Raw genomic sequence first — 14312 nt, 5'->3', positions numbered from 1 at the left:
TATTATATTATATATAAATTAATTAATTTAATTAAATTAAAAATAAATATTTTCAGGGGATGTATTTTGAAGTATCTCTTATTTTGGTTGAAAAAAAACAGAACACTTTTATATATGCTTTGTTGTGAAGAAATATATAAAGTTTACATTTCTATGAAGTTGCACAGAAAAGAATATAAATAAATATTAAATATTTACAAGATAATTATATGTTATTTTTAAAATTAAAATAAATAGATATATTTTTTTAATTTAATATTATATAGAAAATATAGGACTCATCTAAGGGAAGATTTCACCCCAACATATATGTAAAAATAGTTTATCAAAATTTTCCATTTTTGAAATTTGATTTTTAAATTAAAATTTAGATTTTTTTTGGGAAAATATCATGCTCTCATATGAAAGAATATTTAAATACTTATTTATGGCTCCCATACACAAATAAATAATAATAATAGGTAAACACGGAAGTTCGGAATAATTCTGAAATTTAATTTAGAATTAAAGTTTTTAAAAAAAGGTCAGAAATAAAATAATTCCTTTTTAAGGATCAAAAGATATATTTAAAAATAGCATCAAAAAGTTATTTTAGAAAAATGATGAATAAGAACCGTAAATATTTTTTTAAGTACATTTAGAAAAATGATGAATAATAACAGTTGATATTTAAAAATAACTTAGAATACAGTAGCTCTAAATAGCTGGCATGAAAAAAGAAAAAAAAAAGAAATACTTTGATGGATACCGCTGCTTCTCACATCTCGTCGGAAAGTCCAAAACATCAAAAAACATGAGCATGATGGAAATGGATGCTGGCCAAATTGTCGGTTCAATAATATAGGCTGCTTATTTCTTGCTACTACCATTTGATATAAAAAGGTGTTACAGTGTTGGACTTAGAATGTAAAAATGAAGTGCATCAATGAGACATGTCTTTTCCAAATACAGGATGAGTTAAAATTTCCTTCTAATCCTGCTCTTCGATTGGCATTTAATACCAGGAATGGCAAAATGCTTTTACTTGAATTTCTACCAAATGGCAATTTAAGACAACATAGTAATGCGAATCTAAGGTGGCAACCAATAAAAGCATCTGAGTGCCGGATCTATTCCATTAAATTGAAAGCTTCAGCTTTTACTGTTTTAAAATAAATGTCTCTGCCGAAGGAGAGTAGAGCCTGAGGAGGAGCACTGAAAACGAATGATGATAATCGTATGCATCTGTGCTCGCCTGGTGTTTGACAGGGAGCAAACTCTGAGTCTTAGCTGGACTTACAACTGATTAACTCAGAATGCAGATTTATTGAAACACAGCAGCGCACTGGCCCACAGCTACATGCGCATATTCATTATTGCGCCTCTAGCTCATCTACTAGCGTGAATGATACCCTAAACGTTACGGGAGGCAACCTTCTAATTTGGGTATCAATATCAGAATTAGATTCTAAAGACCATACATAACAAACTCTAAGCAAACTTAGAAGCTACAAAGTGGCAATAAATTCAGTGCCCCTGTAAAGAAGAAAAGTCTGGGCCGAATGCAACTACCATCATGCCTATTCATTGCAAGTTGTAGATTCCTCGTAATAATAAGGAGACATTTTTCCATCCTTGGTAGTTGGCTTGGCCTTTTGTTCCGGATTGGCCTCCTGTAGCATATCTACCACCCTCCTCATTGATGGCCTGTTGATGGGAAGGGAGCTTGTGCATAGGAGTCCTACTTTCAGAACCATCACCATTTCCTCCTTGAAGCAACCCATAAGTTTGGGATCCAGCACCTCCTGCCATGCATTCTTTTTCTCTATCTGATTGCACACCCACTTCACAAGATCTTTATTCTCGCCAAACTCTGAATCTACTGGCCTCCTACCAGTCACGAGCTCCAAGATCACCACTCCAAAACTATAGGTGTCACTTTTTTCATTCACCTTAAGTGTGTAGGCGTACTCTGCACAACACCATAAGTAAAGTTATCAAATGGGACTTCCATAGAAAACCATTCAAAAGCTAAAGAAAAACTATAGTGATATAAGATTGTAAATCTAAAGGAAAGAAAGATTGACATAAGACTGATTCCTACTTAATTTACAAAAAATTCTACATCAAAGAAGTTGAATCCGTTGATAAAATAATAAGTGAAAACTCTAAATACTGTATTAAACGCAGGAACTGTGCACCAATATTAATGGAATCCCAACATCAATATCAAGTTCAGAGTGAAGCAATTAGTGCAGTTCAATTTCATGGAAAAACAAGCATGAAAAGAGTTCATAATTCCATTTAATGGGGAAAGGAGCACAAGAAGAGCATGGTAAGATATAAATAGCCATTCTAATAAACAGCTTAACTGGATATAGGCAAAACAAGAACCCCATATTCAGGAAGAAAACGAACACAAAAGCAATCAAACAATTGGCAAGCACAAAATCAAGTGATATTGGTCACTTGACCAACGTCCAGATCAACCTCAAATACATGGGCTAGACACGACAATATCAACCTCAAAGTTGGAAAGAAATCTTGCAGAATTTGGAGAAACACCGAATAGAATTCTTTTACAGTATGCAACAGAACTAACCTGGAGCTATATAGCCATAAGACCCAGCAATTGCAGACATAGAATCAGCTCCCATGCCACAGCTCTGTAGAATTTTCGCTAGGCCGAAATCTGCAACATGAGCCCCATAATCCTCATCCAGCAAAATATTATTGGATTTAACGTCTCTGTGAACAATGGATGGCTCGCAATCATGATGAAGATATGCCAACCCCTGAGCTGCTCCAAGGACAATCTTGTATCTTATGGGCCAATCAAGAACAGTAGCCTTAGGCCCATGAAGCAAATCCCCCAAACTCCCATTAGGCATGTACTCATAGACCAACAGATTGGAGTCCCTATTACTGCAACAGCACCATAGCTTCACGATGTTCTTATGCCTGATCTTTCCCAGTATGTCCACCTCTGCTTTGAAACCATTATCATTAGAAGCATCGCCTTTACTACTGCTCCAAAGCCTCTTAATGGCCACAGTCTCCCCATTGCTTAATGTTGCCTTGTAAACCTTACCAGATCCGCCGCTCCCAATAACATTATCTTCATCCAAGTAATCCAGAATCTCATATTCATTGAACCCCAACTTGTGAAATGAAGTCAGCATCCAGGAAGATTTATCCGCGGACTTTTTCCTCTCTGTTCTTGCAAAGCTTCTGTACCTTCTGTAAAACCAGGCGAGCCCAAGGACAAAAATAATGAGAGACAACGCAAACAAGCAACGAAGCAGCCACCACCATTTATCCTGCTTAGCTTTTTCACTGCTTTCTTCGGAACAGGACTTCGTGCCGTTAAAGGTCTCGTAGCTACACAACGTGGGATTTCCCAAAAAACTCTTTGCATACACCGGACTCGCAAAGGCCAAAGGAACTGCGCCGGACAAACGGTTGTCCGAGACATTGAAAGAATTCAGCTTCAGATTCCCGAGCTCGGAAGGAATCGGTCCAGTGAGAAGATTTCCCGACAGGTCCAGATAATTAAGCACTGGCAAATTACCGAGACTTGCAGGAATCGAGCCGGAGAACTGGTTTTTGGCAAGATTGATCTCCGCTAGTTGCTTGCACGAACTAATTTCAGCAAGAAGCTCTCCACTTAGCTTGTTATTAGAAAGGTCCAACCTTCCGAGCTGTTGCAGCTGCCCCAAGCTGGAAGGCAAAGCGCCAGAGAGTAAATTATCGCTGGCGATTATCTCGCTGAGGTTCCGCAGGTCGCCTATTTCTATAGGCAGGCTGCCCGTAAATGCATTGCCGTTAATGACGAGCTGTGAGAGATTTTTGCCTTTGGAGATTTCGGGAGAAATAAGTCCTTCAAAATTATTGTTCTTGATCTCCAGAAGTGAGGTGTGAGGAAGTCCCCAGAATGAACTCGGCACCGTGCCATTAAACTTATTGCCTCCTAGCCTAACTCTATTTAAACTCGTGCAGGTTCCCAGGGTTTCAGGTAAATTACCAGTGAACTCGTTGTCGAAAATGCTGAGAATTTCGAGATTTTTCTTCTTGCAGAGGTCCGGAGGAAGCTTTCCGGAAAGCCGGTTATTTGCAATATCCAGTACTTGAAGTTCCGAATTTCTGCCCAGATTCTCCGGTAAAGTACCGGTTAATCTATTAGTGAAGAGCTTTAACTCCGTGAGGCTCGTAGAGGAACCTAAGCCTGCAGGTATCTGACCAACCAGTTCGTTTTGATACAGATTCAAGGATTCCAGATTCAGTCTCCCCAGCCCAGCAGGAATCGAACCGTTGAGCATATTCATGGAAGCATCGAACCTCTTTAAAGATTTCAAGCCGCCAATGCCCACCGGAATGGAACCCGACAAAAGGTTCTGGTAAAGCTCGATCTGTACAACATTTTCCAGCTTCGTGATGCTCTCGGGAATCGAACCTGAGAATTGGTTCATCGACAAATCCAAATTTGTTAGCTCGGCAAGATTGCCTAACGTCTCCGGAATTTCTCCGACGAGGCTGCAGTTCGCCAGCCATAGATTTTGCAGCTTCGTCAGTTTCCCGAGCTCGGGAGGTAGAGCTCCGGTGAGAGGAGCATTGTAGGCCAACTTAAACTGCAAAAGATTTGAGAGATTGCCTAAAAATGGCGGAATCGTAGTGTTGAGAAGATTGGAGACGAGGTTTAAGACTTGCAACTCTGGCAGCTGGCCGAACGAAGGGGGAATCGGACCGCTTAAGTTATTTCCAGAAAGATCCAGATGCTTTAGCCTCGAGAGCTCGGAGATTCTGCGATAAATCCAAACACTGGAGTTTAGAGCATCTTCCCAAGTCCGCAGGAATCGAACCGTTGACGTAATTATTCGCCAACGAGAGGTTCTTGAGGCCTTTGATTCTGCAAACGACGATCGGGAACGGTCCCATTATGTCCTTCCACGAACTTTTCGCCGGCATCGCACGTAATTCCCGTCCAATTACAAGGAGAATTGTCATTCTCACTCCAGTTCTTGAACGCGCCTGAAGGATCGTCGAATCCGCCAATAGCAAAGCAGCTTGATGTTATCAGAACCAAAGAAAAAAACAGAAAATGCAGAGAGTTTTCCCGTGACATTTTCTGGTCCATGGCTTCAAAGTTTCCCGGCAATGCACAAAAACAAAACTCAAAATTCCTTTCCCTTCCTCGAACCTCTTTCCTCCTCGTGTCTCTCAGTTTCAAAGCTCAAAATGCAAGCTTCCACGTTCTGGAAGAGCCAAACTCCATTTTAACTCTATTTTGAGGCCGAAAGGCTCTGCCGTAAAGTTCAAAATAAGGCCGTAACAGTGCTTTGCTTACCACGAGACGCCGGGCAAGGCCGCCACCGGCCCGCCAGTGCCATCATCGGTCTTAAAAGCACTGAAATCCTCCTGCTGCTCTTGCTTTAATCTGTGGCTCAACTACCCTAGTCCCGATGTAAAGAATTTCCGTGACCGTAAAAAGGCTGGCCAATTGCACGTCGAGAATATAGCTGCTGTTCAAGTGTTGCTGTCGAATATACGACGACGGTGACCTGATTTGACAGCCCACACGGACGGAAATTGCAACTCGGAGCGTCGAGACTCGAGATACGAGAGAAGTAGATGTAGTTTCGTAGAGCAGGAGCGTACTTATGTTTCCGACACTGAATCCCCGTGTTTCGTTGCATCATTTCAGGGTTCAGCATAAAACCGCGGCGATTCTAACCGCTTGTGAAGGGTATATTCGTTGTTGTTGTTGCAACTTGCTGGCGCTCCCATTAATTCGTCCCTGCTGAATTATTCGCTGACGTAATTGTGCGGGACCTTATGCTGACATGTTCATATAGGCCGCGCTGGAATGAAGTGGCTTTCCCGTCAACATTGCTGACATCATTCCAGGTAATGATCAAGGCTGACGGTTTTTTTTCCTTTTTCTTTCAGATGAAAAAAGCATTATATTCATTCATAGAAATATTGGCATTACATCTGCTCAAAAACAGTGGCTTCATAGAATTAATGTAATCTCAGTCTGCTCAAAAACAGTGGCTTCATAGAATTAATGTAATCAGATCTGTCTACTAGTGTTTCAAAAAATACTAACAGTGTAGATGATTTTTTTCATAGGGCCTATTTGATAAAGACCTGTATCATTCTACAGTGATTCAAAAAAAATTTATAAGTGCAACATGTAAATCAAACAGACATGTTATCCGGGAAATGGATACACCCCAGCATCATGCCAGTTTCCTTGCATTTTAATATTCACATGAAAGCCATCTAGCACCTCCCGCACTCCAAGCTTTGATAATCTATTCGCCTCCGAATTTAGATTCCTGCATATGTGTTGAATGGAGGGTTGATTAAGGAAGCGCCATATCAACTTGATCTGTTTAAGCCAGCCCTGTAGTGAGGATTTGTGGATAGTGGCTTGTGCTCCCACATAGTCAGTAACAACCTTAGAGTCACCAAATACATGAATGTTTTGTACATCCAGAAATTTGGTGAACCACAAAAGTCCCCATAGTGCCATAACCTCTGCCTTAGTGTTAGTTCCAAGTCCCACCCCCTAGTGTACATGGTATGACAACTCTAGATGGATAGATAAGGTGAAACTGCATCCACATTTTCAGTCCTGTGTAGCTCCATCGAAATAGCCCGCTGGATATTCAATCTCCGGAATTGTATGTGTTTGGGAAGGCTTATGATTTGATACTTTTTGTAGGCCACCCTCGATCTTGTTTAGTATTTTCATCAGCACCTCAATCCCCAATTCTCTGTGGCTATTGAAAATTATGTTGTTTTGCCACTTTCATATCTCCCATATGAAGATCACAGGGATGAGGCATCGCAGGCCATTTTGGTTGCTCCACTATATCAACCAGTTTTCAATATCATCAAAGTGCGGAACCAAGAAAACAATTTTGTTTTCCAGGTGTTGCTAGAGTATGGAGACCTTCGAGCATGTTATGAAAAGATGTAGATTATCTTCTGTTGCACTCCCACATAGAACACAGAAACCAGGGCCAGACCAATTCCTCTTCTAAAGATTTTCCCAGGTCAAGTTTTTGTTCTTCCATACAAGCCAGAGAAAAATGGAGATTTTTATGGGGAGGTGTGGGCTCCAAAATTTAGTAAACCAGCCATCCCCCAGACGGTTTATTTGCAAACAGCAAAGTCTGTAGTAAGTATCTGTGACCTAAATATTAGCTTCAATCATTTTACCATCCTAGGTAATCGTGTCACATTCCTCTTCACGATAGATCCCTGCCAGTGTCATTTGAATCCAGATGTTCTCCCAGTGAGCCGCAACAGTGCCCATAAGATTCAAATCAGTCAATTTTTTCCATACAAGGCAATCATTTTCCCAGGCAACAATGAGTTGGTGCCAGAAAAAGGTCCCTTGACAATTTAACCATTGAATGATGGAATCAGGGAAAGGTTCCATGTCCACCAGACCCCAAATGTGGTCGCGACCAATAATGATATGATGCCCGATGCCAAGTTTCCAAGCAAGCATTTCGAGAAATGTTTTACCAATCTTGGAGAAACTACGCCATATGGCAAAGCCAGATGATTGTCCAATGTGGCCCAGTGGCAACCAAACTTTGAAATCAATGTTTTTCAAGTATTTTTTATTAATGACTTGACTCCAAATCCCTGTGCCAAAAATCCCATGCCATGTGGATTTTAGGAGGAGAGCGTGCCCAAATCGCTGCAAGTCGAGGATACCCCATCCACCCATCTTCTTTGGAAGAGTGATGTAGTGCAACTTCGAGAGGTGGTATTTTTTATTTTGTCTCATGCCAGACCAAATAAAATTTGTAGTAATTCCATCAAGTTTTTTAATGATGGATGAAGGCAATTGGAATAAATGAGCCCAGTGTATGCTCAGTTGCGTTATCACAGCTTGAACAAGTGTGAAACGCCCTCCCATGGAGAGACATTTGTGTTCCCAACCGGAGATTTTCAGGAAATATCTGTCAACCAGCCATTGCCAGTTCAAGATCCTATACTTACAAGGTTTTAAATGAAAATCGAGGTATTTTAAACCAGCGAAAATACATTCAGAAGTAATACCAAACAGAGTAGCAATATATTCAGTAGTCTCAGAAATCTCCAGTGCATGCATAATGACCGATTTGTTTTGATTCATTTTGAGACCAGTAGCATTTCCAAATCTATAGAAAATTTGAAATAGATGGAACCATGCAAACCTGTTTAGTAGCCCCATTATAAGCACGTCATCCACAAAAAGGCTGTGTGATATCCGAATATTTCTCTCGATATTAAGAGGAGAGAAATTTCCAATGGCAACAACATCAAATATGTGTAAACTTAAACCATTGAAAGCAAGTATGAATAAGAGGGGCGATAGCGAACATCCTTGCCTAAGGCCCTTGCCCGCCTTGATATAAAATGTCAGATATCCATTGATGATTACAACAAACTGAACGGTTGTGACACAGGCCATGATCCAATCGATCGCAAGAGGTTGTATGCCAATCTTATGGAGGACCAATCTCAGGTACCCCCAGTCTAGACAGTCAAAAGCTTTTTTCAGTTCAACCTTCATAGTAGCAGCTTTAAGTTTCTTCAAATGGATGGAATGTAAACATTCCTGAGCTATAGCGATAGCATCATGGATTTGGCGATGTTTGAGGAACCCAAATTGTTGTGTGGAGATGAATGTCGATAGGATGGGCTTCAGGTGGTTGGCAATGGACTTAGAGATGATTTTATAGACTAGATTACAGAGATAAAATGGGCCTGAAATCAGAGAAGGAGTGGGTGATGGGCTTTTTCGGGATGAGGGCGATATAAGTGGAGTTTAGATGGGTATGAACAGAACCCAGAATTCGAGATTCTTCTACAAGGTTGACCAAGTCTGACTAAAACAGATCAGAGAAATGAGTAAATAATTCAACGTTCCAACCGTCTAGTCCGAGACTTTTGTCGCCATGGAAAGAGTGAACAACCTCATGTATCTCCTCAGCAAAAACAAGTTTAAAAAGATCTCTATTTGCATCCTCATCGAACATATTTGGATAGTGCTTTACACCCCATAGTAAATCTTCCGGGTAGTCCGGTGGTATGTGGCCATTAGCCGATTTGAAAAACGTCAAAGCAGCCTAACTGATGTCATCTTGAGTTTGGTACTTGGTTCCATCCAAGTCATATATCTCCCAGATAGAGTTTTTTTGTCGACGACTGCTTGCAAAACGATGAAAAAACTTAGTATTGTGGTCACCCTCCTTGAGCCATATGGCTCGACTCTTCAGCTTCCAAGTCGTTTCCCTTAGAAGCAAGATTTCATATCTTCTTTTCTCAAGAAATTGAATGCAAGATTTGGTGTCCTGTTGAAGCGAATGCCCAGATAGTAGAGGGCAGATAGTTTCGAGTTCATGTTCAATATCTACAAATTTTTTTTTGAGTTGTCTCTTCTTATCAATCTCCCACTTCTTAGTAGCTAGTCATAGGGTCCTTAGTTTTTCCATAAACAACTGCATATGAGATGAGGAGCTAATAGTCGCAGTGTGCCATATGTTCTTAACGAGATCAGTGTAGGATGGGTCTTCCAACCAGATCCTATTAAATTTGAAAGGAAGCCCTCTTCTGAAATCTCGATGAAGCCAGTGTAGAATGATAGGGCGATGATCAGAAATATGACAGCTGATGATGTCAGATGTGACCATCCCAACTCTGTCAATGAACATATCATGCAAGAGAAACCTGTCACACCGCTTTGCAATGTAGGGATCCCCCGTCATGCTGTTATCCCAAGTGGGGGAAATATTTGAAAGACAGATGTCAACCAGGTTGTGGTCCATGATAATGGCCTTTAATGAATCCACCGTAGAATCCCCGTGACATGAGTGACCCCAATTTTCGTGAGCACCAACAGTGCAGTTTAAGTTCCCTGCTAGAATGAGGGAAATAAGGTTCAGCAGCTCCGACTCAACCAACCTTTTCCAAAAAAGCTCTCTGTCGCGGAAAGGAGGGTAGATATTGAGAATGTGTATACAACCCAATAGGCCTTGTATACTCCCAACAAGAAGAATGCTGACAAAACATGAGAAAGCCCGCAGTCTGAGACGATTAGGATCCTAGATGGAAATCAGTGCTCCTGAGTGACCATTTGCATCAATGACCGCCATGTGCCATGCTAGAAACATTCTGCGAAAATATCCAATTGTATGGGGAGCAAGATGCATTGTTTCTTGTAAGAGTATAATGAAAGGGCCATTTATGGTGAATAATTCCTTCAAAGCCAGACGATTTTTGTTTCCTTTAAAATTTAGAAATTTTGGTAATATTTTGATAAGGATTTTTGTAAATCTAGATTACAATTGTCAAATTTCAAGATTAAACATAATTTAAATATTGTTTTTATAAGATTTGTTGAAATTTTTTTGCCCAACCACTTTTAACCATCCATCTACTCCTCCACCTCAATAAACTGCGACTCCCCCACCTCAATAAACTTGTCCATGATCAAGAGAAGCGTTGTATTCTTTCTACAATTTAAAATTTAGATGTCCCTTTCAACTCTGGTATTAAACATAAACATTCTCGCTTAAATCTCATCGCTCGAATCATGGAGTTTTCCAAAATCTAAATTACTGAAATATCACACCATATGTGTTTATAAAGTAATTGAGAAAGAATTACTTTTGAGGACAGTTTTCATTATATATTAGATCGGAAAGTAAGCACAACGAAAGTAATATTGTGGGGGAGTTTGGAGAAGTAGGAATCTCAGAATCTCTAAGGATAAGAAGCAGCCAATAGACCTTAACTCATATGGTGTCAACCCGACATTAGACTTCAAAAATTCATAAATCCTTAATGACAACTCAGAATCGGATGATTCTAATTGTGTTAGAATCATCTCGCCGAGAGTTATCATTCTCATCCATCACATGTCGAAAACTCATCATGGTTTTGGCCCAAACATATATGGGTGCAAAACAACAGGCTTGGGTTCTAAGCCCACAAGCCTACTTGTGGTGCTTTGACCTCCAACCCTCAAACACTAGGGAGGTACTTCCAAGACTAGGAAGTAAACATCATCATCCACCAACACTATCCCATCTGGCATCCATCACTGCAGCAAGCCCTGTAGAATGAACCCGACAATCTCAGTAGTCCCTCTACCTCATCACATCTGAACCTGAAGATCCCAAACCTCCATAGGGATGCTCCCTCTAAGCCTACAAGATCTCCACTGGCTCAGTCCTGCAAGCACTCATCCTCCTGGATCGAATACCACTCGTGAAAATCCCACCAATCTCGAATATGAAACATCACGATCCGATGAAGACTCTAACATGACAACCTATAGTCCATCACACGAAGCCATCTCAATCAACCTGATCTCGTCCATGCCAAAGAAACCCTCGAGTTGTCCCAACCATCCATGACAAGACAATGAAAGTCCATGATCAACAATTTTCCTGACAACAAACTGTTGTTCACCATGCTCACCACCAATCCACTAGAATTCCCAGCCCATCTCACCATGTAACCTGTCAAGACCACCTCTCCATGTCCTCAGATGAACCCTCTACTCCATGATCTAGACACCCACAACTCCCTCTAAGTTGCTTCGTTGTGCACACTCTAATTCACTGTCCCTCAAAGTAGCCCACATAGGCTCTAATACCATGTTGAATTTCCAAGAACTTGGGTTTAGGATAGGATCTTAAAATCTCTGACGCTACCAAACCAAGAATATCAACAATACTACTTTGTAACAACCATAAAGCACACATGCACAGAATATAGACAACTTTTTAACAAAATTGTACAATAACCCAACTTCGTTATATTAAACAACATATAATACAATAGTCTAGGGATCCCATACTGTGGATAATGGCCCTCATACATCCACTAGTACAAGAATACAAACTGGGGCTTGGTGTCAATCCATTGAAAACCAATCTACTCTCAACAAGATTCTCTAACCATTTAGCTGATGAAGTCAACTCTCTCAGCTCCCCTTGGTCATACCTTGTACCTTCCCAGTCCTTTGACTCTCAATCTGCAGCTCCTGCCTCTATTAATGCTCCAAGTCCATCTTGCATGTTATGTCCCTATACTACCAGTGTAGCCCCTTATTGTTATTAGTGAAACCCCCTCATTGTATTGTTGTGCCCATGTAGTCCCCATATTGTTATTATTGTGCCACATAGAAGCCCACTATTGTTATTATTGTGCCCTTACAATATTATTGTTATGCAGACTCTGATTATATTATGACTCCTTAGACTCCTATATATATAAAGGAGGTCTTGTCATTTGTATCATCCAAGAATTGTTCATTTTTGTAATGTAAAGGAGGTTTCCCTCTCGAAGAGGCTGATTTTGAAGTCGTTGATCTATCTTTTCTTCTATTGTTTGAGCTGGTTTCATAACATTTAGTATCAGAGCTTTGGATTCTAGGGTTTCGTTGCTCCAAATAGGTCATCGTGTACTTTTCGCTATATTGTTTTCTCTGTGAAGTTTTAGAAGCCAAACAAAAACCCATTTGAGTTGAAATCATTCTGAACCTTGGGTTTGAATTTCATATCTTTTCTTGCTATATTTTTAGAGTTATGATGTGAGGAAGTTAGGGTTTTTGCAAGCTCTAGAATTCCATCCCAAATAGGTCATCGTGCAATTTTCGCTATAATTATTTTTCGACGAAGGTTCAAACTCTACAATTAAAACCCATTTGAGACGAACTCTCAGTAAAGCTCAAGCCTGAATTTCATATCTTATTTAACTATATTTTAGGAGATACGGTCCAAGGAATTTAGGATTTTTGCAGGATCCCGAATTGCATCCCAAACAGGTGACCTTGGGAAAATCATCATAACTTTCTCTCTGAGCATCAGATTGAAATTTCGTAAGAAGTTACAAAAAGAGAATGAAATTTATTTTTCTTTGTATTGTTTTCAGGTCCAAAGGTCGAAACAATGACACATGGCACTTCGTACAAGTTCGCTCTACTGAAAAATTATATAATCAGGGCATCTTGGGAGATTGGCCATAACTATTTCTTGGAGAATCCAATTTAGATCAGACTGGTGGCATTGGAAATAGGACACAAAGGGCTACCGCATGCCACAATTTTAGAACTTGGAAATACAAAAATATAGAGTTATCTTTATTTCAATATCGATCTCCGAAAAGAAAGAATAAGAGATATGAGGAAGTTTGATGGCAAGGATCCGGTTTCTTGGATACTACAGATGGAGAAATAGTTTGATATACATGATGTGCAACTATTAAAAGAGGTACGTATTGCATATTTATATTTAGAACCAAATTAGTTTGTATGGTATAAAGGGCTTTGTTCTCATAAACCACTAGTCACTTGGTCAATTTTCATGGAGGAAATGATAGCACATTATGAGGATACAAAGAGCAACACCTTCTTTAGCCAATTGATAAATCTCAAACAAAAGGGTTCAATAGCAGAGAACATTGAGGACTTCCAAAAATTGAATATAAGGGTAAATGATATTCCAGAAAAGTAGAGTATCGATGTATTCATAGGGACTTTAAAGGATAACATTCGACATGAGGTTCATCTTTGGGAACCTGACTCGTTGGAGAAGGTATTCAGGTTGGCAAGAAAAATTGAAAGCAAAATTATGGAAACAAGGAATCCTACCACTCAAAACTATAAATATGGAAGTGCTTTTTCTCCTAGCCTTCCACAACCTACAAGGTTGACACCACAACAATTGGAAGAAAAAAGAGAAAAAGGGCTTTGTTACAATTTTGATAGCAAATACACTAAAGGTCATAAGTATGCTGAGAAGAAATTATTTTACATAGATTGTGAAGAGGAGGAAGAAAAAGATCAAGAAATGTCAAAAGAAGAGGATATACACCATGAAACAACCCCAAAGAAAGAAGACATGAATATGACCATATCTTGTACTGCATTGACAGGAATTACCACTCAAACTCTCAAGATAAAAAGACATATCAAGAAGAAGAAGGTTCAAGAAGTGAAATATCAGGAAGGAAACGATCAAGAAACGTCAAAAGAAGAGGATATACACCAGGAACCAACCCTAGTGAAAGAAGAAATGAATCCAACCATATCTTGTAATGCATTGGTAGGAATTACCACTCCTCAAACTCTCAAGATATGAGGACATACCAAGATGAAAAAGGTTTAAGCAGTGAATGATCCGGATTTAAACAGGAATGCAACAAATTACAGAGATAACCATAAACATAGAGATGTAGCGGAAATAATACTTCATTTCATTAATGTAAAATACTGAAATATGCTTACAAACAAAAATGTAAATAAACCAACTAGGGTG

General features: G+C 39.7%; 1 protein-coding gene across 1 annotated transcript; it reads right to left on the bottom strand.

Annotated features, from left to right (window-relative positions):
- Window positions 1-807: 807 nt before the first annotated feature.
- On the bottom strand, window positions 808-4765 carry LOC149194690 (receptor-like protein kinase HSL1). The gene is made up of 2 exons (XM_089405134.1): window positions 2582-4765; window positions 808-1951 (listed from the first exon to the last, which is right to left on the bottom strand). Exons 1-2 carry the CDS (start codon window positions 4446-4448, stop codon window positions 1560-1562), a joined length of 2259 nt encoding a protein of 752 aa, XP_089261260.1. The 5' UTR covers window positions 4449-4765; the 3' UTR covers window positions 808-1559.
- Between the last annotated feature and the right edge of the window lie 9547 nt (window positions 4766-14312).

This window comes from Pinus tabuliformis, chromosome 2_2, assembly GCF_031772625.1.
Source record: "Pinus tabuliformis cultivar Carrire ecotype Pingquan chromosome 2_2, CPIR1, whole genome shotgun sequence".
NCBI classification, from domain to species: domain Eukaryota; kingdom Viridiplantae; phylum Streptophyta; class Pinopsida; order Pinales; family Pinaceae; genus Pinus; species Pinus tabuliformis.
The sequence above is the reverse complement of the archived record's forward strand: the minus strand, read 5'-3'. Positions and strand labels throughout refer to the sequence as shown.